Source organism: Opisthocomus hoazin, chromosome 11 (assembly GCF_030867145.1).
Source record: "Opisthocomus hoazin isolate bOpiHoa1 chromosome 11, bOpiHoa1.hap1, whole genome shotgun sequence".
NCBI classification, from domain to species: domain Eukaryota; kingdom Metazoa; phylum Chordata; class Aves; order Opisthocomiformes; family Opisthocomidae; genus Opisthocomus; species Opisthocomus hoazin.
In genome coordinates this window covers 15,826,387-15,849,683 of record NC_134424.1, presented here as the reverse complement: position 1 = coordinate 15,849,683, position 23,297 = coordinate 15,826,387, and the positions used below count along the sequence as shown (strand labels likewise).

Below are 23,297 nucleotides of genomic sequence, written 5' to 3'. Positions count from 1 at the left end.
TCAGAAATGTACCTGTATTAGGAGTATAGAGGGCATCTGAGAGATGATAAAAATATCTTCTATTCTGATGGAGATACATGTCAGTGTTAATCAATGGATTGATAGGTATGTTAAGATACTCAAACCCTATATTCTTAAGATGAATGTGAATTCTGAATACTGAATGTGGGTTTCTGTTGCAGTATGAATACTTCAATGCTGTGCTCATAAATGAGCGAGATGAAGAAGGAAACTATCTGGAGCTGGGGAAGGAGTTCATTCTAGTGCCAAATGACCATTTCAATAACTTGCCTGTGAACATCAGTCTGAGTGATGTCCAAGTACCAACTAATATGTACAATAAGGGTAAGAAAACAGCTATTTTATTTCATCATTCTGCTGGCCAAACATAGCAACTTCCTTGCTTTCAGAATGAAGCTCTTGATTAACTATATATTATGTGTGTTTTCCAGTTTGCAATTGAACTGAAATTTCAGCAGAAGAATGTTTAAAGTATGACAGTTTTGTTATATCTTTTGTTCTGTTGCAAAGCTTTTAGCAATTTAGTATGGACAATGATTTGAATATTAGACTTGCATGAATTCTGTCACAGAATATGGCAGAATATGTTTAGTCTTATGAATTATTTTCTGGAATCTCTTAAATCAGTTGAACAGACCTTACATTGTCATTTACAAGTTAGGTTCTGTCTTTGCTGAGAGTGGGAAGTGTCTTTGAAAGATACAGGATAGTTGGGAGACGAATATTTTGTTAGATTTATGCTCTCAAGCTGCTGGGAATGACTCTAGCTTTATATGACCTTACACACAGCTGCTGTGAGTTTTCAGATAATTTTTAGGAGGAATAAACTATGTTAAAATTTCTACTCCCCGGAGTATCTGTCATAGGTGCTGGATAGCACACACAAATAACTACGTTGGATATTAGGAGCAATGGACTGTGCATTCCCAGTTATCAGACCAACCTGAACTCAGGTACATGCTTACTCATTTTCCTCTTGCCACATCCCTTTGATCAGACAGCAGAATTTTGTGATTTTACTGTGCTTATGCAGCACCCATCTGTTTATTCTTCTCAAGCTAGTAATAAAAGAAGAATTAAGAAGGAAAGCGCCTAAGTTTCCGAACAATGTCTACAGTGTGTTTGTCATTGGTCTGCAGAGAACTGCCTAATCTCATTATCTGGTTCCTCTTCCTTGTTTTAACTATAGTAAAAGACACCCAAAAATACATTAAGTACTTTCCTTGTAATAGATTCCAGGCTAGCAATTGTGGTAATTCATGCAAGGATATTGTGTAATCACAAATGGAAGGAGAATTAATTTGGATACGTTGGGCTGGTGAGCGAAGCAATTGATATGTCAGCTTCTCTTCAAAGTTATGATTCAGACTTGAGAATCTTGAGAAGCCAAGAATTGTACAGTAATGTCTTAAATTAGGAATTACAAAATAACAAAGCCCCCTAGAGAGTATTTGAAAGGTCGTGAAATGATTAATAGCAGGTATTTTGAAAAGATTTGGGAAATTCTTGAAGCTTCTAAAGCTACTAAACTTTTTTTTATTTTTTTTTTTTTTTTTTTTTTTTTTGGTGCAAGGGCTAATTTTAACTGAGTATGTCTATAAATTCCAGAATTGCTAAGGGAGCAAAAAATGGAAAAAAACCAGTATTAGTTGCAAAGGCATAGAGAGATCAGGCAATTATGTATTTCTGGACAAGCAAACTAACTGGAGTAGTTGGTGAGTGAGAGCAGTAAAACTAAAGGACCTTCAGTTACATGATATGTAGTACTGCTATGTATAGAGTACATTTTTATATGCTGATTAATTACAGTTAAAGGCCAAAGTCAAAGGGCTTGTTGCGTCTTGTTTTGTCCTCTAATGCAGGGACTGCCTGTAGAGATGGGGAAGATAGAGCTCTGTGATGATTCCTGTTTCCACTCTGTCTAATTCAAACCAGGCAAAATCAACACTTTCTGCAGCTGCAGAAAAACATTTTTTTTTTTGTCATTTAAATGTATTCCAACTGCTGAACTCTGGTTTGCTGTTGACATTTTCCTTACACGTGGACGTGATAGTCTCAGCTTGGAGACTGACAATGTCTGGAAATGTTACTCTTACCAAGAAGAGGCCTGTATACTTATTATTTTTCGTTGCCCATTTCTTCAGTTGTGTAATGCAGAGGCATGAAAAGTTAATTAAATCCTAGCCTGAGGGTGCAGGCAGTAGATATTGATAGGTTTACAACCAAGTGTCTGCACAACACCATTTCTCTAGAAAATGCCTGTTGTTCATTTCCAGGTTATGTTTTATTTTATTGAATTACTAGGCAAAACCACAGCCCAAACTCACAGTTGAAAACAGAGAAGAGTGATCGTTGAATATTTAAACACAGGACTCTCAAATCAACATAGAAAAATGAACTTCTTATTCATAAGCCAATTCTAATGTTTTTCCTTCATTTTGAGTTTTTTAGTTCTAGAGATACTGATAATTTGCAATGAACTCAGGGGAGAGTCACAAGACTCATCAAAGGGTTGGAAAATGTGCCTTGGACTGAAAGACTCCAGGAGTTCAGTCCATTTAGCTTATTCAAGAGATGATTAAGGAATTAATTAGTTGATCTCTAGTGTAATTACTAATACCAGGCTCTATGATCTGCTTGCCTGGCTCTATGATCTCCAATGGCTGAAATGAGGTTCCATTATTTTGCAAATTGCACAAACATGGGCTCAGTTAAGGCATGGGGTGTTGTTTGTGGCAGTTGTGTTTTTGTTTATTTCTTTGTAAATGAGGATAGTTAGTGGTCTGTTAGAAGGGTGTCATCCCATGTCCATCCCCCTAAGCCCTTAATCAAGAACAGATTATTTTTTGTTTGTTTTTCACATAATATAAAGTCTAGGCTTAAGACTGGGAGAAACTTTTGGGCTGGTCAGCTTGCATGGTCATAGTGATCCCTCCCAGCTGTAGAACTGCTAGAGTGAGTGTTCAGTCCCTAACTAGGCTCTAAATGAGACTGGCTTAAAAATCATGGGATGCAAGTACATTGCTGTTCTTTATGTATCTTCTGGCTCTTTCAGCCCCTATGTAGAAAAGCTTAAAAAATGTTGATGGTAACAACAGGACTAAAAAATTCCTGTTCTAAGGAAACCATCAAGTTCAGAGTCTGAAAATAAACAGCAAAAGCAAATTTCATCACATTTATGGTGAGATAAAGAAAGCTGAAATACTATAAATATCAAAACTATGACGTTAAGATTTAACGTGAAACATTTTGAAAAGGAAAATGAGCCAATAAAAAAGGCTGCCAACCTGATCTGTAAGCATACATGTAACTCTAGTCCCATCTTTAAGTGCAGATTGCACGTACCTACTATAAATGTGGAAGGAAAAGTAAATTAGTAAATTTAATAAAGAATCACAGTTTTGCATTTACAATACTTTTGCTCATCATTGTAAAATATAAAGAGCTGCTCTGGTTTATGATGTGCTGTTATACTTTTCATTCCCCTCTTCTGCACACCCCCGTCCCCCAGTTTTTCCATATCTTACAGATCACATCAATTAATGTTAAAAATAGAAATTACTGATCTTTGGAATATAAAGCCTATGGGACTCAGAAAACACTACTTCGACATTCCTATAATATTCATACACTGAAGGAATTCAGAAAAAAAAGAAAGAAGTGGCATGATTGTGCTTTACAGATAAGTGTGCTTATCTGTCTGTCAATACAGAGAGACCTCGCTCAGCTGTAGGCTGTTTCACAGGCTGGTGGCCCATTTAAACTGCAGAACGTTCTGATGGAATTGGCCTCCTTTGTTTTTCCTGAAAATGACTGCTTATGATAATGTTTTGCTTTTGAAATATTTAAGCACATGTTGAGATTCTAAATCTGTGCATGCTGTTTCCTCTCTTTAAGCACAAAGTGTATTCATTGCTTATAGCCATAGAATTTGCAACGCAGTGTCTTTTTAAACAATGAATAATTAATTAAGATTAAATAAGAAGTTCTGTGATAACTTGTTCAACTTCTTCATCAATGACCTGGATGAAGAGTTAGAGTGTACCCTCAGCAAGTTTGCTGATGACACCAAACTGGGAGGTGTGGTAGATAGACCAGAAGGCTGTGCTGCCATTCAGCGTGACCTGGAGAGGCTGGAAAGTTGGGCAGAGAGGAACCTGATGAGGTTCAACAAGGGCAAGTGCAGGTTCCTGCACCTGGGGAGGAACAACCCCATGCACCAGTACAGGCTTGGGGCGGACCTGCTGGAGAGCAGCTCTGTGGAGAGGGACCTGGGTGTCCTAGTGGATGACAGGTTAACCATGAGCCAGCAGTGTGCCCTGGCTGCCAAGAAAGCCAATGGGATCCTGGGGTGCATCAAGAAGAGTGTGGCCAGCAGGTCGAGGGAGGTTCTCCTTCCCCTCTACACTGCCCTGAGGCTGAGGCCTCATCTGGAGTACTGTGTCCAGTTCTGGGCTGAGGCCTCATCTGGAGTACTGTGTCCAGTTCTGGTGTCCCCACTTCAAGAAAGATGAGGAGCTACTGGAGAGAGCGCAGCGGAGGGCTACGAGGATGGTGAGGGGACTGGAGCATCTCTCCTGCGAGGAGAGGCTGAGGGAGCTGGGCTTGTTCAGCCTGAAGAAGAGAAGGCTGCGAGGGGACCTAATAAATGTTTATAAATATCTGAAGGGTGGGTGTCAGGAGGATGGGGCCAGACTCTTTTCAGTGGTGCCCAGCGACAGGACAAGGGGCAATGGGCACAAACTGAAGCAGAGGAAGTTCCATCTGAACATGAGGAAGAACTTCTTCCCTCTGAGGGTGACGGAGCACTGGAACAGGCTGCCCAGGGAGGCTGTGGAGTCTCCTTCTCTGGAGATATTCAAGACCCGCCTGGACAAGGTCCTGTGCAGCCTGCTGTAGGTGACCCAGCTTCGGCAGGGGGGTTGGACTAGATGACCCACAAAGGTCCCTTCCAACCCCGAACATTCTGTGTGAACTGTCTTAGCAAGCAGTAGCTCTTTCTTCCATCCAGAAATCTGGTAACTGGTAATTATCTGTTGTGTACAGATTTCTGACAGAAAACAGGGAAGAGGATTCTTAGTGAATTAATCATATAGGGATATTCATAAGGAAAAAGGAAGGGACGAAGAAGGTTACTTCTTTCATATTAAAAGGAAAGTTTAGTTCTGGAAAGTACAGAATCAATCTGAATCCAGTTTGGACAATGCAGTACCAAGGCAGAAGTCCAGATATGAGAACAAGTGTGTGTAAGTCACTGTCTAATTCAGTGGCTGTTGGTTTTTTAATAAAGTTATTTATATGGCTTATATGTCGGCACCAAAGTGAGTTTTCGTATCTGTTATTTGTTTTATATCTCTCCTATTATTTTAGAATGTCATTTGGGACATGTCTCAGACATATCTTGCATATATACTTCCATAGGTATATCACCCAAAGATACTCAGATATACTTTTCTGCATCTCTGTTGGTATATTTTAAACAGCTATTGTGGAAGAGTATAATAATAATGAGAAATGATTAATGTTTTAAAGTTTACATAGTTTCAACATTTGCTTTATTACTTTCTGAGGTGCTAGTAGTATATTTAGAACAACCTAGGAATGTGACATATAATTACAAAGTAGGCAGTTGGAATGTGGGCTAAGCTTTCTGGCCATCATCCATGGAGAGCATGGTTTCTGGCAGTAGGATTGCCACTGGGAAGAAGTAGGATTCTAGAATGGATTTATGTACACCAGGAGATGATAAAAGAAGGGCTCAGAACACTCAAAGCTGATCTTGCAGATATTGACAACATAGAAAAGAAAAATTTACCTTTTGTTATTATGTGAATGTAGGTAGTCCTAACGTCGTAAATCCTATGTTCTTTGTCGAAAGTCCGTGCTGTATCTGAGATGAAAAACCTATTCCAGTTTGATTTTTCGAAGTCTGTGTCACCTCATATTTACCTATAGTTGTGGACAGTAATGACATGTTTTCTGCTATTGAGTTTACACTCGGCATTTTTTCAAGTTCTTAGAAAAGGCTTGTGAATACTTGCTAAATGTGGATTTCGGAGTGGATGAAAACCAAAGCTGGGGTGAGGGTGAATGTGTCATGGTGTCATACAGTCAGACAGTTCTAAAATATGGGACCTGTTGAAAAGTGAAGTATAGCATAGTACAGTACCAGAAGTGACACACAGCAGGATCTCATCTGCTTATGTTAGCATTGCATAAAATCTAGGAAATTCAAGAGGATGTTGATAAATACATTATCTCAATATCAACTGAAAACAACTCCGGTTTTTGAGCTTTTGCAGTCAGTCTTTGTTTATACGATAAGGTAAACTTTACATTTGTAGTTTATATGAAGGGGAAAAGCCCAGGTTCTGTTCTTTTCAATACTTCAGAAATTTCTAGACACAACCACTTCTCCTTGCTTTTTAAGCTATCTTTCTATTGTACCTCTCTGTTTTTGCCCTAGATCCTCAAAATTGTGGGCTTTGTATTTTGAAAATTTTACTTTCTCATTTTTCTAGTTTTCTTAATTGTTAAAAAGACCTAGACTAATTCGCTAACTAACATAATTTACTGACTAATTTATCTGGCACTAAATTCTCCTTTATCAAGTACTGATGCACCGACTGTTTCATTTGTTCCCATTTAATCCTGTACTAACACTTTAACAACTGCACATTGTATTCCTTTTCTCATTATGTTTTTTTCCCCACTTACTGAAAAATACTTTCCCCTATTTGCAATCCTGAACTTAGATCTCCATTTTCTGTATGAGCTGGTTCTTGCTTGATCTCCTTTGTGCTTATGATTATGACAAAGCTTTCCATACCTTTTTTTGGAGATGAATTACCTGTACAGAAGTTGTAAAGTGTCTCAAGGCACGACTGGATGTATGATGTCAGCTGCAGGTTATGGGGGGAGATAAGAAATTACTGCTCTCTACCAGTTGTGCTTGCCAGGTATTACTGTCCCATTCCAGCCAGCTGTCATAAGCTGTTCTGTAAACTCTTCCTGAAACTGGTTTGGTAGAAGGACTCAGATCAGCATTTTTCCTAGCAGAGCGTTTGAAAATAGAATCGTTCTTGACAGAACTAGGGTGGAAGTGAAGGCATGTGAGTTTGTTTACCAGCTCTAGACAATAGTCTCTGAGAGACAGTGGAGGAGGAAGACGTGCTAACAGAGGTAGACTGGGGAAAGAGGATAATCTCTTTACTGGGATCGGATCAGATGCAGCTTGAGCAACATGCCTGATTTTGTCTAAAAAAGAAAAATAATTTCTCTTGGTAGTAGAAAGGAAGTAGGCTTACATAAGTTAATTTAATCTAGTGGGAGTTTTTTCCTTTGTTGTCATTTCTAGTTTACTGTATATATAAACTTGTATTACTTGCTGAGTTTTATAATTGAGGAATAGTTCCTAGAGGATAAACCTTCATCCTATTAACACAGCTGACAGTGGAATTAAATGTGTTCTGCAGCTTTGCAAGACTTTGTTATCCATTGAGGTTTTTGTGTTTGTTAAAAGTTATGAAGGAAAGAGTCCAAACTTAGTGCCAAATGAACAATAGATTTCCAAATTCTAAATGCTCTTAATTTTAAATGTATTTTTTTTCATCACTAGTTAATGTCAGAGGAAAATACATATAGGCACATCTATGCTACATGGTGGAGAGTTGTGCAGTCTGTTCTTACCCCAAAGGATGTTGACATTTATGCACGATTCACTGGTGTATTGCATGGAAATATTATGGATGCAAGATAGTTTTGTCATCATGGTTCTGCAACTAAGTTATCAGGTTCTGTATTGGAAGATTTTTAATTTATTAAGGTGCAGCACAAAGTTAATCTCTCTGTTTAGCTTCCCATCCAGAGACAGCTAGATTGAAGCTCTGCACTGTTGTCCCTTTGTACAGCATATGACATACAGCTTTTGAGAAACATGATATTTTTGTAGGCCAGTGTTTTAGAACTTGCTTGTTTTCTCATACTTTGCTTCCAGTGGGATTCCATTGTGTAGCCTGAGGCACAGCTTCTCACTTTAAACTCTGTGAATATTGGAAAGTCTTAGACCTGGCTCAGCAGTGTGGTGTTCTTCAGCACAGTACCAAGTGCGTGCCACTTCCCCACAAACAGTTATGTTCCATTGATTTTCATGGTCCTAAAATTTAATGCTTGCTGAACTACTGTACTCTGTGTGGGGAGGTTGAAACCTATGCTTCAAAGTTCTGTGGAACTGACATTACATCTTTTAGCTTTGGCTTTTTGCACTTTACATCTAGTAAAGTCCTGGTGTGGCTATAGCATAAATACTTAAATGCCAGTCATTCTAGGTGCACACAAGCAGAAGCATCATGCTGGTACAAATGAATAGGCTTGTTCTGAACAGACTCAGTTTTGGAAGTTTTTCTTCCTAACTTGATTTACAGTGATGCATGTTCAAATTAGTTTAAAGAGGTAAATGTCTGCTCTTAGCTTGGAAGAATTCTTAGACCCCGTGAAAAGAATTGGTTACTGTCTTTGAAGTGCCAAGGTGAAATGTTGATTGGTATGTGGAAAAGCAAGATGTAGTGGATAGTGCACAAAAGGAGCATATTAACATGACTACATACGGTAAAATGTACAATAATAACGGTCTTCCATAAATGGCTTTCTGATTCAGGAAGGCACTTTGAAGCACCTTCCTGCTTTCATACTTGTTGCTCAAGCTGAACTAAAATCCAGGTGCCTGGTCACTTGCAGACGGTTACTCAAATGCATTTTCCTTTTTTAGAAACTTGATATAAATTATCAATAACTGCCCCATCTAAGAGGTGGTGGAGTCTGCTTCAGAGACGAAATATGCTCTGTGCAGGGAGAAGAAAATATGATAGAATCAATTGCTGATTTTAATAATGATATGTCAAAGCATAAAATGTCCTCAAAAGTGTTGGGTCTGGAAAGTTACTCTCCAGCATTCATTTATAATGGAGAATGGGGCTTATACTATTGAACCACGTTTCAACTTTTTCCTTATATTAAGTATGTTTTAAATTAAGGAAGATACATGAACTTTTAGCACAGTGCTTATGCTTATTTTTAATGTTGATTAATGTTTTTTTAAAGTTGACATTATTTATACCTAATGCATTTCTCTTAGCATTTTCCTCCAACTTTGTCTGACATTTCATTAATGTCTACCAGTATAAAAGACTGAATTTTCCCATCGATTGTTGTATCAAGCGAGTTATAGTTCATAGTACTGCCACATGATCTCGACATACATTTTGGGATCACAGTCCTGTTTTTGTGAATGCTGTAATTGACTGAGTTTTCTTTCCCTGCTCTAACGTATTTGAGAGGGGAACAGGTGAACAACATGATTTAAATCAACATGGTTTAAATCAAATAATAATAATTGACTTTTAAAAATATCTCCTTAATAACAGTTCCCTCTTTCCTAACCCTTACATTAGACTGTGGCACGTGCAGTCTGCTAGCTGCTGTTTTGGTACTAGGAAGGATTTTTCCTTATTATCAGATTGGCTGGTCTTTGGCAAAAACCGAGCAGCAGCCCAGAGGGTGGTTGGCTTATAAAATCTTTGCTATCATAAATTGACAGGTGCCTTAGTAGATTACTTTTGCATTTTTACATCATCAGGCATGGTTCTCTGTTAAATTAGGAAGTATAGGTGTGTTACAGGGAAGATAATTTTTAAGGAAACTGGTGAATAGTGTGGGCATGGGTTGATGAAAAATTAGTTTCTCCACATACTTTTTGTTTGAGGTGGTAAAAAAAAAAAAAAAAGAGAAAAAAACCTATGACATTGAATTTCAGATTGTCAGATATCTATCCAGATATAGATAACTAAGTAATAGTCTTAGAGCAAGATGTTGCTATGTCTTTACTGACAGAGGAGAAGAACCAAGACAGAAAATAAAATTTGATGATCAGTGTTATATGGTCCAGGAGTTAATCTGCTGCTTTGAAAAATAAAAGCAATAATATAAATTTAAACTGAGAGAAGTCTGTCTGACTGTCTTCCATCCTTCTGCTGTGGCATAGCTGCTGTTCTGGTGTTCTTGAAGTAGAGGAACAGATTTTATCAGTGCTTTCCATAATTGCAGAGTTTTTCTGTGACAGATGCTGAAGTCCATGAATATTTTCAAGCATTTCTGTCAACAGGAGATATGGTTTGTGTCAACTCAACTAACAAACATAAGGCGTACAATGTGTTGCTGAGAGTCTCAAGCTGTCATCAGCATTTTAAAAAAATGGTTCATGGTTGTAAAATACAATTAAAAGTTCAATAATATGTAAAAAGTTAAGTCTTCATTAATAATTTTTTATGTTAATTTGTCCTTAAATTAATACCACGCTGAGACTAATTCCACGCCATTGGATTTGAAATACATTCAAGTACTAGCAACCATTTTGACTCTGTAACAGTAGTTGCTCTGAATAAATATTTATTTACAAAAGAAGTGATTAAAAAGTATCTTACAAGTCTTGAAGTATATTTGGACTTTCATTCATATTTGGACACTCATTTCAGAGACAAGATGACTGTAAATTTCTTATATTTTCCTATGGATTTAAATTCAATTTTTATTACTGCTCATAACTTTCACAATTCAATTGCTTTCCATGCGGAGAGCCCATATTTACCATTCTTCAATGACTCAGTATATTTGATCTGGTCTTTTTTTACAAGCTTACAATACTCTTCTGCAGCAATAGGCTTTATCTCTTTCTCTTATAGCTTTGCTTGTGACACAATTATCTGTAGCACCTGTACAGTCTTTTGTGCCTCTGTCTCATCAGCTATCATTTATTGGCTGATGAAAGTATAGAATTTTATCATGTGACTTAAACCTTTGTTTAAAAGCTTTGTGGTGGTGGTGGTGTTATCGTTACTACTACAATGGAAAGTTGGCAATTGATTGTGTGCTCTCGTATTATTTTCTGTCTTGTAGGTCATAGAATGGTTTGGGTTGAAAGGGACTTCAAAGGTCATCTAAGTCCAAATCCTCCCTGCAATGAGCAGAGACAACTACAACTACACCAAGTTGCTCAGAGCCCCATCCAACCTGACCTTGAATGTTTCCAGGCATGGGGCATCTACCACCTCTCTGGGCAACCTGTGCCAGTGTTCCACCACCCTCATTATAAAAAAATTCTTCCTTATATCCAGTCTGAATCTACCCTCTTTTGGTTTAAAACCGTTACCCCTTGTCTTATCACAGGATGTTTTCTTTCTCTTCTTGCAGTTGTTTCTTTCCTTCCTATATTTCTGTCTTCATGATCACTAATACTTTAAGAAATCACTTAGTATGAATGCAGTACAGCTTTGAATAATTCCGAGCTCAGTGTCTTCAGTAACAAAAGCATCAGGTGCTTTTCCGCTTACCATGTTTACTTACTGAATGCTGGAAACATTGCAAAAGTAGATCATTGGCTTAAGACTTTACAAATTATCTTTAAGTTTTGCTTGAACAGTTTAGAGACTGGTAAAGAGTATCACCTGTATCAAATGGCATTTCCATTGCATGATTTTCACTGCATGTTAAAAGATGAGTTTATACACTACAAGTCAATAAATGCAGACTCTAATAAAAAGATTTGCTTGCGTAGGAAAAAATCTGCTGCATGTAATAGAGCCTTCCCCAAAAGATATTGAAACCTGATGGACCACAACCATTTTTTGATGAAGTGAGGTTTTTTTTCGAATTGATACTTAAAAAGAGCTATGAATATTGTTCAGTCATACTTTCCTATCAGTGCCTTCCAAGTGGTTGTTAAAATTGAGATTACCTATTTTCTAGAATATTAGAACCAAAAATAATCATTTTTCAGGCGATGCAGAAAGATTATAATCTGCTCCTAGCAGATATGTAAAACCCTTTTCCTGCAAGGTGTGAAATCAAGAAATCTTGTCTGTCACTGTCGTACATGTTTTTTATGGACTATGCTTCTGAAAATTCAACATCCTGGAGTTGTTATTTAGATAGTCATGGCCCCATATTGTCCTGGACCACTATATTTATCTTTTGAAATCCTTCCCCTGAATTGTTTGTCTTCACATTTTAAGATCTCTAGCACAGTATTTGCACTGTCTTCCTAACTTTGGTCATTGTTTAATTTAGAAGGAACTTTCATAGTGTAACTGATTTAGTCAAGGTTGCAGAAAATTTCCTATTTTCTCATATTTCTTTGTTTTAACTCTTACTGGTTATTGGACAAAGATGCACAGACCTCTCCACTTGTTCCGTCTGGTTTTGCTCAGATTCTGCCTCAGATCCGATTCCCAGAGTCTACTCAGGCTGCTGCTTTGTTCTTGCAAAGGGCTTTAGCTTCACAGATACTTTTTTTTTCTTTTTTTGACTCTCTAACAGGAAGCCTGTTAGAAGATGCAAATGTTGGCATCACCACGCAAAATGTGTACTGTGCTTTATCTTTCTTTTATCCTAGTCTGTCTGTCTCTGGCTGTGGATCTAATCTGTATGTTTCTAATAGATCCACATCACCATGGCAACTAGATGTCAGATGCAGGCTACGTGGTAACATTAAGTTTTTCGTCTAAAAAGCCCTACTCTCTACCATGCCATATTCAGCAGCTGTTGCTTAGTTACTTGGGGTTGGGCTTTGCCTTTTGGCAGATGTGAGCCAGTGAAGGTTTGTTAATGCACACTATCTCAGGTATAATATTGAGGCTTTTTGACCTGAGACACCTCTGGGAGTCATGGTGCCTCCCCTATTTATTGTTGCTTCCGGGGCAGGAAAGTGACAATAATTTCCCATTGGTCTATAATGGTATAAAATTACTCTATCTCCTATTTATCTTTCCTTTTTCTCTGTTATAGTCTCTAATGAGTATTCACTTCTCTGATGACTGATCAGAAGCTGTGGAGCCACCATTTTAGCTCCCATTGTGAAGGGTTGGAAGCAGCAGCTATTTAATGCTATTATTCCTGTCCATTTGGGCTTTCGTACTAGGTAGCCCATATAGGAATGTATAAAGCCTATCCACAGTACACACTGAACCTCAACTGAGAGTGTTAAAAGCCTCCTGCAGAATGTGGAGTCGCAGGTAATGAATCCTGCTATAAGGCTCCTCATTATCTCATGCTTGCTGCTGTGCTAATTCAGCTCTGGAACTGGTATTTCAGTATGGTCCTGCACTGCACCTACCTGGGTGTGTGTGTAAGTGGGCTCAGTGTGAATGCAGGAAGGGCTGTTGCCTAAAGTTCCACGAGCATACGTTCCCATTGGTTCCCACTGACTGCCTCTCTAGGAAATGTCTCAGGTTTGTATGTTCACACTGGATTTTATCGTCACTCGCCTGTTTTACTTTGAGGGATCTTATACTGGAATGGCCAAGGAGAGAAATGGCACATGAACCCTTTGAACTGTAGGGGATAAATGTGGACTACCAAGATAAAATTTTCAAGCATGAAATAAATGAAGCACAAAAGCAAACGTATCACTACACTGAGAATACGAATAAGACGCAAGGCAATGAATCTCTTTGAATCGAAGCAAGCTTACTAAACTTGAAGAGAGTACATTTTAATCTACAGTTAACTGAGACTTTTTAACTTTTAGTTTTAACCCAAGCACTTTTACTGTCCATACTCTCAACATCTCTGATTTGGAGGCATGTTGTGTTTGGGGTTCTTCCCTGAATAGAAGTCCGAAAAGTTATTTCAGCTTCTTTTTTTATTATTGTGGGGGTTACCTGCTTTATCCAAACATCCTTTAAGGGTGGAGCAAGTTCTGTTCTCACCTGTTCACAATTAGCATGACTGAATGAAAAGAAACTTTAGGCATGTCAGCACTGAAATTATGGGATCTGTCCCCAGACAGGCACAACTGCAGAACAAGTAAGGAGACAGTTAAACATGTTGGACTCGCTTGATTAGTGTTGCCTCATCCAGCTGCATTTGGCTTTTAAAGATGTGTTGGTAACATGTTGCGTGTTTGAAAGGTCAGTACCTGGGACAGGAGCATCTCTTCTATGAGGAGAGGCTGAGGGAGCTGGGCTTATTCAGCCTGAAGAAGAGAAGGCTGCAAGGGGACCTAATAAATGCTTATAAATATCTGAAGGGTGGGTGTCAGGAGGATGGGGCCAGACTCTTTTCAGTGGTGCCCAGCGACAGGACAAGGGGCATTGGGCACAAACTGAAGCAGAGGAAGTTCCGTCTGAACATGAGGAAGAACTTCTTCCCTCTGAGGGTGACGGAGCACTGGAACAGGCTGCCCAGGGAGGCTGTGGAGTCTCCTTCTCTGGAGATATTCAAGACCCACCTGTACAAGGTCCTGTGCAGCCTGCTGTAGGTGACCCAGCTTCGGCAGGAGAGTTGGACTAGATGACCCACAGAGGTCCCTTCCAAACCCTACCATTCTGTGATTCTATATGGAATGAAACAGTGAAAAGTGGTTACATGAAATATATGTTATATTGTAGGATAAAAAGGGTATGGTATGAATTATCATTTAGACATATTCTTTTAAATTTAAGGAAAGCTTGAATTTTACCTTCTCAAAATAAAAATTTATAAACATAATTCTTCCTTTTCGTGAGACTGAAGTGTTTTTTTGTTGCCTTGTGAATCGGTTTCCTACCTGGACCAGAAGTTAGTGCCCAAAGCCAGGCATTATTTATTTAATGTTTGTGTCTGTGAAAAGGTTCATGAGTCTTTTTCCTTTATCACCAATAGGAATAAATTCCACCCAAGCAGGTTTAAGGAACGTCAGTTAGGGCATCATTGTCCTATCACAAAAGGAGTTGCCTTTGTCTTGAACCAAGTGCAAAGAAATTCAGTCACTTTAAACATACAAGGTGTCCTCCTTCTTACCTTTATTCTCTGCGTTTTGAGTTTGGAAAAACATTGGTTTCGAGGTTTTCTTGGTGTTTTGTTCCCTTTTTCGTGTAATCACTGTGTAACCCGAAGAAAGGTTTGAGCCTATCAAAAAATGCAAACCAACAACAAACAAAACCATCTATTACATGTATTGTCTACGGCCATATACAGGGTGTGGAAGTGTGTGTAAATATATATGATATACACTAAACATGTTATTGGTATTGTATGCCTAATTATTCTTTGAGAGCAGTTATATCCACTTTCTATCTGTGTCTGAGAATTTCTTGTAGGCTTTTGTTTGTCATTAGCCTCTGGTGCACAAATGGTTTCCTCCTTTTCCCATAGTAATATATCTTTAAAAAATTACTGAAATTAATTGTAATTGGTTTGTTCTCTTTTAAAGGGCTAACTCTTATGTCTGTTTATTTCATTATTTTAATGAGAAAAAGCAATCGGGGAATCAGGATATGTTCTGTTATTGACTTAAAATAACAGAGTAAGGTACTTGGGGTAGCTTTTAATGTGGAATATATTAATGAAAAAATCTCATTATTCGATACAAGATTATTTTTAGTGGACTGAGTTTATGTGCTAGGAATGCATTAGAGAGTTTTATTTGTTTCTAAGTTTATTTGGCATTATTTAAAGATTTTTCAAGACTATTTTCTCCATGAACTCTGTTGGAAAGGCATTCTGAATCTGTAAACTTAGTGGTAATCAACGTAATAGTTCTGGGTTTCTGAAAATCTGTAAGATTGAATATGAAAAAATATTTAATTAAATGGTTGTATGGCAAATGTAAAAATTCTAGCTCTTGTTTAGTGTGGAAGGAAAAGATTGACATTTGGACAAAGAATCATAGAAGTTTATCCAAAGATGAATTTTATTCATTTTGTCTGCTATTTTAGAAAACAGTAATAATTTGTCTCTCCATCCTGCTAAATAACACAGACCCTTCTTTGATTTTTCTTGGATCTGTGTTGTGTGAAGAGGAGAAAAGTCTTGCTCTTCTGTTCATGTATTAGTATGCTTGGCTAGAATATAAACGGTTTCAAAATATTGTTTGGCTAAAAACTTACAAAGACATTTTCACACTGTACTTTGTTTATCTAGGTGTCTTTCTTGCAGCTTTTATTTGGCACATTCCTGAAGAAGCAAATAGTGTTTAAGAATCCATAGCTGATTTTGTAGTATATTCATCCCAAGATGTATTTGTGTGTCTGTTCAGTGTTTTCAGTGTGTTTTAATACTAGTTTCAGAGGTTTTGAACCTGCTGAACGTTTTCATATCTATGAGGCTTTTTCCAGCTATTTTTGTTTGAGTAGTTCCATTCTACTCAAATTGCGCAACTGGTCTTTTGTGCGAGGAAGAAGTGCTACATGAGGATTATAAAGCACTACAGCAGTAAGGGAACATGGATTTAAGAGGATGAGAGACAGTGACTTGCCATGCTAATAGAGAACTGTGCTGTCATATCTGATACTTGAACATTCATACTATGTTGGTGGTCCCAGCAATGTGGTTTAGTTTATTATAGGCCAGTATTACTGTAATGCATTTTACATGCTAAAACATTTCTCTCTAAAGGTTCTTATGCCTGTATTTGTTGTATGCAACAGGCATGATGTGTTGGTAAAACTAGGTGGTCTTTAACATCTCGTGTTCAATACATTATTGGTTATTCCTTCCTGCACTGTATCGTGTAACTAAGTTGGCCTGTTTCTATAATTCCGTGTATCTCTGAATATCTGAGCAATAGGAATTAGACTTTCATCATGAAATGTTATTTTACGGGTTTGAATGGTCTTGTGTTTTAAACAGCTTTTGTAAAGATTTGTGAACAGACCTGTCCTTGAGAGATTTCCATAAGGATGACTTTTATTTCCAAGGCTGTGCCTTTGCGTTATCATACATCACTTTGACAACAGCTCTGCTAAAATTGTCCGTTTTGGTATGTTGTGTATTAAATATTTTACAGCACAGTTGACTTTATTTAGCAGCAGTCACATTTACTTTCTTTTCCTCTAGTTTGCATGTGTTCCACTGGCTTCCTGTATTGTTTGTCACGATACATTTTCCTGCCCCGCCACTTGCAGAGGTTTAGATTTGCTGGTTGCTGATAGTCACTGTTCCATCAGCCTGTGCAGAACTTTCTTCTTGCCATGTCAGAACTGCCTCTTTTTTCAGTATTCAAGACTAATTTTGCTTCTCTGATGAAACTGCAGTGCATATAGGGTCTCCATTAAATTTGGTTAATTCCTGTGTTCTGAGCCCTTGTTTTCTCTTTCCTACTTGGAAAACTGTTTCCAGCATTTGTTTTTCATGTTAGTTGCCCTGTCTCTGTCACACCTGGAATTTGACTTTAGTTCTCCTCAGCTAAAGGCCTCTTCATAATTGCTGGGTAGGCAGTCCTATTTTGTTAGACTGTGTTAGTGAGAGGTGTAACTGCCCCACGTACCTGGCTCCTGTGACGACAGCTCTATTAAAGCAGAATCTTTATGGGATGGGCAGTAAGTGAAGCCTTTGACTTTTGCTCCAAGTTCTTCCTTTAATTTAGAAAAAGGTAATATTCTGTGTTCAGAGATCCTGCTTATATCCTGTTCCCGGAGCTTTGCTCTAGCTGATTCACAGATCTGCCCACGTACTGCTTGCTTTTAGCTGTTACATCTGGTAAGCAGAGTCAAACCAGGTCAGTAGCTGAGTGGGTGACCTCAAAGGTACACCAATTTGCTTCATTAGGTGGCAGGCTCTTTGCAGAGTCAGAACTGAATCTCTATCCCAGAATGGTGTTAGTGAGGAGTTCACAGCTGTAATTCTGGCTTTTAGATGAACTAAAGTTGAATCTCAGACCAGCTTGTTCACAAAAAACCCCAGCAAACCCCCCCAAAAAAACCCAAACCAAACTCCACTCATGAAACTCGGCATAAAAATAAACACATCTGGCCATACTCCAATTCTTCTGTTGCCACTTCAAAGAAGGGGAATGTTATTAGGGCAATGCTAGAAGCTAAAACAACTAAATACCTACTATGCCTCTATACAGTCATGCACTTGAAGTCATTACAACCCCATGCACTTATGAGGAGGGAATGTGATTTCTGACATTGGTGTATGGTTCTCAGCACATGAAGCAAAATGGACAAACACCTTTTGTGTCTACAGATGGCCAGATGCTTTGGTCTGTGAGCTGATGCATCCACATTACCCAGTGGAGGCAGAGGGAGGGAAAGAGAGGGGAAAAAAGCAAAGGCGGTTGCCAAAATTGGCATCTGGCCCCAGCTCTTGAATATGTTGGACCACCCTGAAAAGCATTCATATTAGTTTTGAGTAGTATAATTATTAGATTGTTGGTGTATGTCCCAGCAAAGTACGTGATTTTGTTATTCTTTAAAATATGCCCAGACTAAATATGTTGTCAGTGTCATCAAAGCTAAGCTAATATTGTTGCTATCTTTGAGCCAAAAGCGTGCTGGATTTTACATTCCTTTTCCAGTGCTTGGTCCTGTCGGCTGTGCTCATACTGCTTTATTGCAAGACAGTACTGCTCTGCAATGATGGGGGCTGCCCTTGAGGTCAGACCTTACAAGAAGGAACACCATTTTAGATGCCAGCATCTTTGTCAGCTTTCCAGGAGAAATTAATGTTTATATTACAAAGGTAACAGAGTAGGAGAAAAAGATAAAGATCATTGGTGACATTTTTTTCTTGTTAATAGAGCAGAGTATGGCAAGAAAGAGAAGTATTCCGCATTTTCTTCATAGTTACTGAATTCCTCAGTCATGTCCCTTATTTTCTTTTTCTATAAAGCTTGCTGGAATAATTAGAAAGCAAAATGCATCATGTATGTATTAGTTTTGTTCCATAGACTTACTCTACTCTACATATTGTTATGGATTCTGTGAATTAAAATACATTTCATTGCAGTGCTAACCTTTGGCATGGTGTTGCATATTTTTCAGTCTGCACACCTTGTTTGCCTTTATTGAGACTTCAGAACTATTTCTTCAGGTCAGCAGTATCTATGACAGCAACTTAATTGCTACATGTATTTGTACTGTTCTTTGGCAATTATGCTTCACGTTTGTGTTAGTGTACCTCTTTGGCTGGGGGTTGGTTTTATGTTAAATACCAGTAAAAAACAGGTAACGTATACAAACAGCAGTGGAGCAAAATCCCATATAATTGCAAGCCAGCCCGTCTGAAAGGTGAGGGAAGTGAGGGAAAGGGAATATTTTAATTATATTTTAGCTGTTACTGCCTGAAAGCAAAAGCAGAAATTAAGTTTCAAGAATTGTGGCAGAAGCTGTTTACACTTACTGTCTTCGAGCCTCATAATATCATGTTAATGATTTTGTGTTTATATTAAGCTTTATCTTTTATTCTTTTTCTCATCCCCAAATTTCTGAATATTCATGAGCATTAATTTACCACTATTGACATATAACTGTTTTGGGGATGCAGATGACATTCAGCAGTATTATAAAAAATTAAGAATACTGTATCTAAATGTGAAGTGGTGGGGGAAATTTAAGAAATTTAGTGTAATTACTATAACTGGAAGTTACCCAGAATTACAAGCTTAACATATAGGTTATTAGAAGATAAGACTGTAAAATTTTGACAAGGATATGTGGTCAGGAAGTCAATTGTACTTAGGAAGGTGCATGTGGACAGAGATGTGTCCACACTACAGTCGTTATCAAATTTAGAACAAGGAGCTCAGGTTTGAAATCATTCTGCCTGAAGATGCAGTAGCCAGTAAAGGCACACGATTTCTACATGAAGGCTGTAGGCCTGCAGTTTTGTAGTGTGGCTACATTTTTTTCCCCACTTCACTTTTCTTTGTATTCTAAGGATTAAACTGAGTGTGACCTTATTTGCTGTTCTATTAAAATGGGTGATGAATAAAATGTACCTTGGTATATTGTAGAAAGAACAGCCAGCATAATAGATCACACTCAAGGAAAATTCCCTGATTGTATTTCTGTGGACTTCTCCAATCTGCAGTACGAATATATAAACATCTTAAGTGGTTCTTCATTGATAGGCTAAAAAAAGTAATCCACTACTGTGGTGGCATACATATTTCAATAGGATTTTTTAAAAAGTAAGTTATATATGTATTTTTTTCATATATTTATATAATTTTTTCAAATGTCACTGGAAGGCGTTTGCATTTAGTTTGGAGCTTAACAGCTGGATGACTGAAGTTGTACATGACTTTATGGAGCTGGAGTGTATATAGAATTCAAAGGAAATTATCATTGGGTTGGGAGGCAGAGTGAAGGTTCTGCTTAGATGAGTGGTCCTATAGCACAGATTCATTAGCAAAGGGCATTAAAAATTAGCCTCTGAGGAATCCAGGATATAAGACATCTGATGAACTGGTGATGTAAAATACCAAGGTACAGTGTCCAGTCTTGGAATGAGATCCAAGTGTAAGTTGCTAAGAATACTACAGTTTATTTTAAATATAACTAAAGATAGAATTATTCTATTTGATTCACTTGGCTTTTCACTAATCCTGATGACTGAAGGGCATATGAAGAGCTGCTTGTCCTCTAGAGACTTGAGGAAAAGCTTCTTGTTTTACCTCTAAACAGGCTTTTCTAGCAACACTTCCAAGGGAAAAAAAAAAAAACAAACAACCGACAAACAAAACCCGAGCAAAACCAACCCTCTGAACTATGTTGCTCTTTTCAAAGGTGAATTAGACTTTTCACTTTTTCTCAATACTGTACTGCTGAGTCAATAATGCCACTGTACTTTTTAGTGATTCAGATAATTCACCAGAACCTGTGTATAGGAGCAGAACCAGCATATCAATGTTTAAACTAGTACTGGGAAGTTCCAGTGGACTGGGAATAGGATTCTCATTTTAATGCTTCACTTCTCACGTAATGTCTGAATGTTGAACAAAGGATCAATATTTTGGGGTGCTGAAATAGGAGCATATTTTTTACAAACTGATGATAGATCCCAGGATAGGCAGGCTTGACAATTAATTTGTGATGTCTTAATCGCAGCTTGTTACTGGACTTGGAAACAACTGGGCAGATTTTGCCAGCTAGGTGGTAGTAGTAGTAGTACTGTTGGACTAGTGACATCTGTTTGATATGTGTCTAGCTGGACAGATTTTAGACTTGTATTTCATCCTCTAGAGAAACAAATAACTGTATTAGACATGTTTTAAAAACAACATCTGTTTTGTTGACCTTGTTTTTTCAGCAGTCCATCTATGTAAACCTAAATATTTAGATGAAAGCAAGGTTGAAAAATTGGTATCTGAAACATTACACCTTTTCTGCTGTTTTTCTTGATGAATGTGAGGAAAGATAACAATTCACCTTTTTTTCACTCCATTAAAATCACATTCTAAACAGTCTTCTGAAATCAGTACAGTGACATTATTTTGCAAGCTAATGGAAGCATTATTCCAAATGCTTGAGCAAATGTTACTTTGTATTCATGTATGCACACTTCTACAAATGAAATAATACGCCTGTGATTTTAGTTCCATTTTTTCCTTTCTATTCTGCTGACTTCACATACAGATTGATGTATCTTAATTGTTTCTCATCTTTCAAAATTCACGGTCACACTCAATTGAAATTGAGGAAATTTTGAAGATATATTCATTTATTTCTGATTTCCCACCATCGATCCAAATCTGCAGCTTAAAAACATGCTTGGGCAGACTGGGTTTTTAGGAATTGATAAATGGGTATGTTTTAAACAGAAATAGTTCATTTTCAACATCAAGGATTTGCTTTGTGTTTCTCTCTCTATGGGAACAAAATATAATGAGGTAATTGTTGTGATATCTGGGTCCAACATTTTCCAAATAACAATTAGTGTTATTTGTCATGAGATTTTGTGTTTGTATATCATATATCGTAATTAAAGTGTGAAATAAAATGTATTTCACTTTATGTTCCCACACGTAAACTTTTAGATACAGTGAGAATGGTCTTACCAAGTTGAAGATTAAAAACCGAAATGTATGAAGTGTTGTTATGAGACGTTCCATGCATTTAGGGAAAGTAAATTGAGTAAATAATCTGTTATTAGATTGACTCATTTATGTTCTCTGGAATAAGCAATACAGTAGTTCCAGATGGATGGCCTAATGAGCAATTTTAACTTATCTGAAAAATGAAACCAAAAGGTGTTCTGCAACAGTTTGCATTCTCCAGATTTTTGGGTACTGAATAACCTGAGGATGATAGAGTTCAAGGGATTCTATTAAGATAAAACCACCTTTCTCTGTTTTATTTCCCCAGATCCAGCCATTGTAAATGGAGTTTATTGGTCAGAATCTTTAAATAAGGTGTTTGTTGATAATTTTGATCGTGACCCTTCTCTCATCTGGCAGTACTTTGGAAGTGCAAAAGGATTTTTCAGACAATATCCGGGTAAGAAGAATACAAGTTGTTACTTAAAATACAATAAAGAATGCTATGGCTGCAAATTTCCACCAAGTATTGTCACAAATCATGACTTTCACAGAATCTTGCAGGTTTGATTTTTTTGATCTAGTTTTCAGAGAGAGATATTTCTAATCAACACTTTCAACATTCTGAGGTTTTTTTTCTACCAATATTCATTTGGAGGTGAAGCCTGCAAGATAACTCATGTACTCATAAATATTCCTTTTCAGATATACATATACACACACACGAAAAATAACTCTCAGACAGTCTGTGGAAAGAATTAGACCCTTCACCTAGTACTGAACTTAGATTATGTGCTCTATCAATGTGTACAGTAAGACTTAATTGTAATTTATTTATCCACTTAACCTGATATCTTTATATTTAAAGAATTCAAAAACTTGTTTTAGAGTTTACTTTCACACCAATTGTGATAAAATGCAGTTAGATCACTTGTATTATTTCTACAGAAGTCGCTTAAAATGTATATTGTTGCCTATTAAGTTCTATGTTTGATCACATACCAAATTTACTACATATTAAATAAACTAAAAAGTTAAATAAACTGATCCTCAGCTTCTGTAACTTTGGTTCAGGCCCATAGTGGGAACTATTCCTTTAGCTGACATGGTTTAGCAACCCATGTTGTTAGAAATCTGAAGTCTTGAGTTTAATATGAGGAGGTTTACTATAAGCCTGTATGTCTGAAAATGACTGAAAGTAATGGCTACTACATGTGTGTTAGTTTTAGATTATAGTTCAGTTCTCAAGCTCCATGATACTTCAAGGGTAGAAGAAAATGTTAGTCCTTATTTTAAAGGCTGTTTCTTGTTTTGTGCTAGGAAATGAGTGTAAAAAACAGGAGGGCTTGCCCTGTCAGGTTTTTTTTTGCATGGAGATGTTTTATTATACTTCTTTTGACCCATAACTGGGAGATATTACCTCTCCTGTGAGCAAAACTTCAGGTGTATCACCTGTGAGTGAAGCAGTTACTATAACAGG

The 23,297-nt window shown here is 37.4% G+C and overlaps 1 protein-coding gene across 5 annotated transcripts in view; it reads left to right on the top strand.

Moving 5' to 3' along the window:
* CACNA2D3 (calcium voltage-gated channel auxiliary subunit alpha2delta 3) overlaps window positions 1-23,297 on the top strand; it is a 472,558-nt gene that overhangs the window by 181,959 nt on the left and 267,302 nt on the right. For all 5 annotated transcript variants that reach the window (XR_012765257.1, XM_075432892.1, XM_075432891.1 and 2 more), the window contains 2 exons: window positions 183-345; window positions 22,146-22,277. Coding sequence is in view for 4 of the 5 variants with exons in the window: in XM_075432892.1 (XP_075289007.1) it covers window positions 183-345; window positions 22,146-22,277 (295 nt within the window). In the remaining variant the exon portion in view is untranslated. The remainder of the gene's footprint in view (window positions 1-182; window positions 346-22,145; window positions 22,278-23,297) is intronic.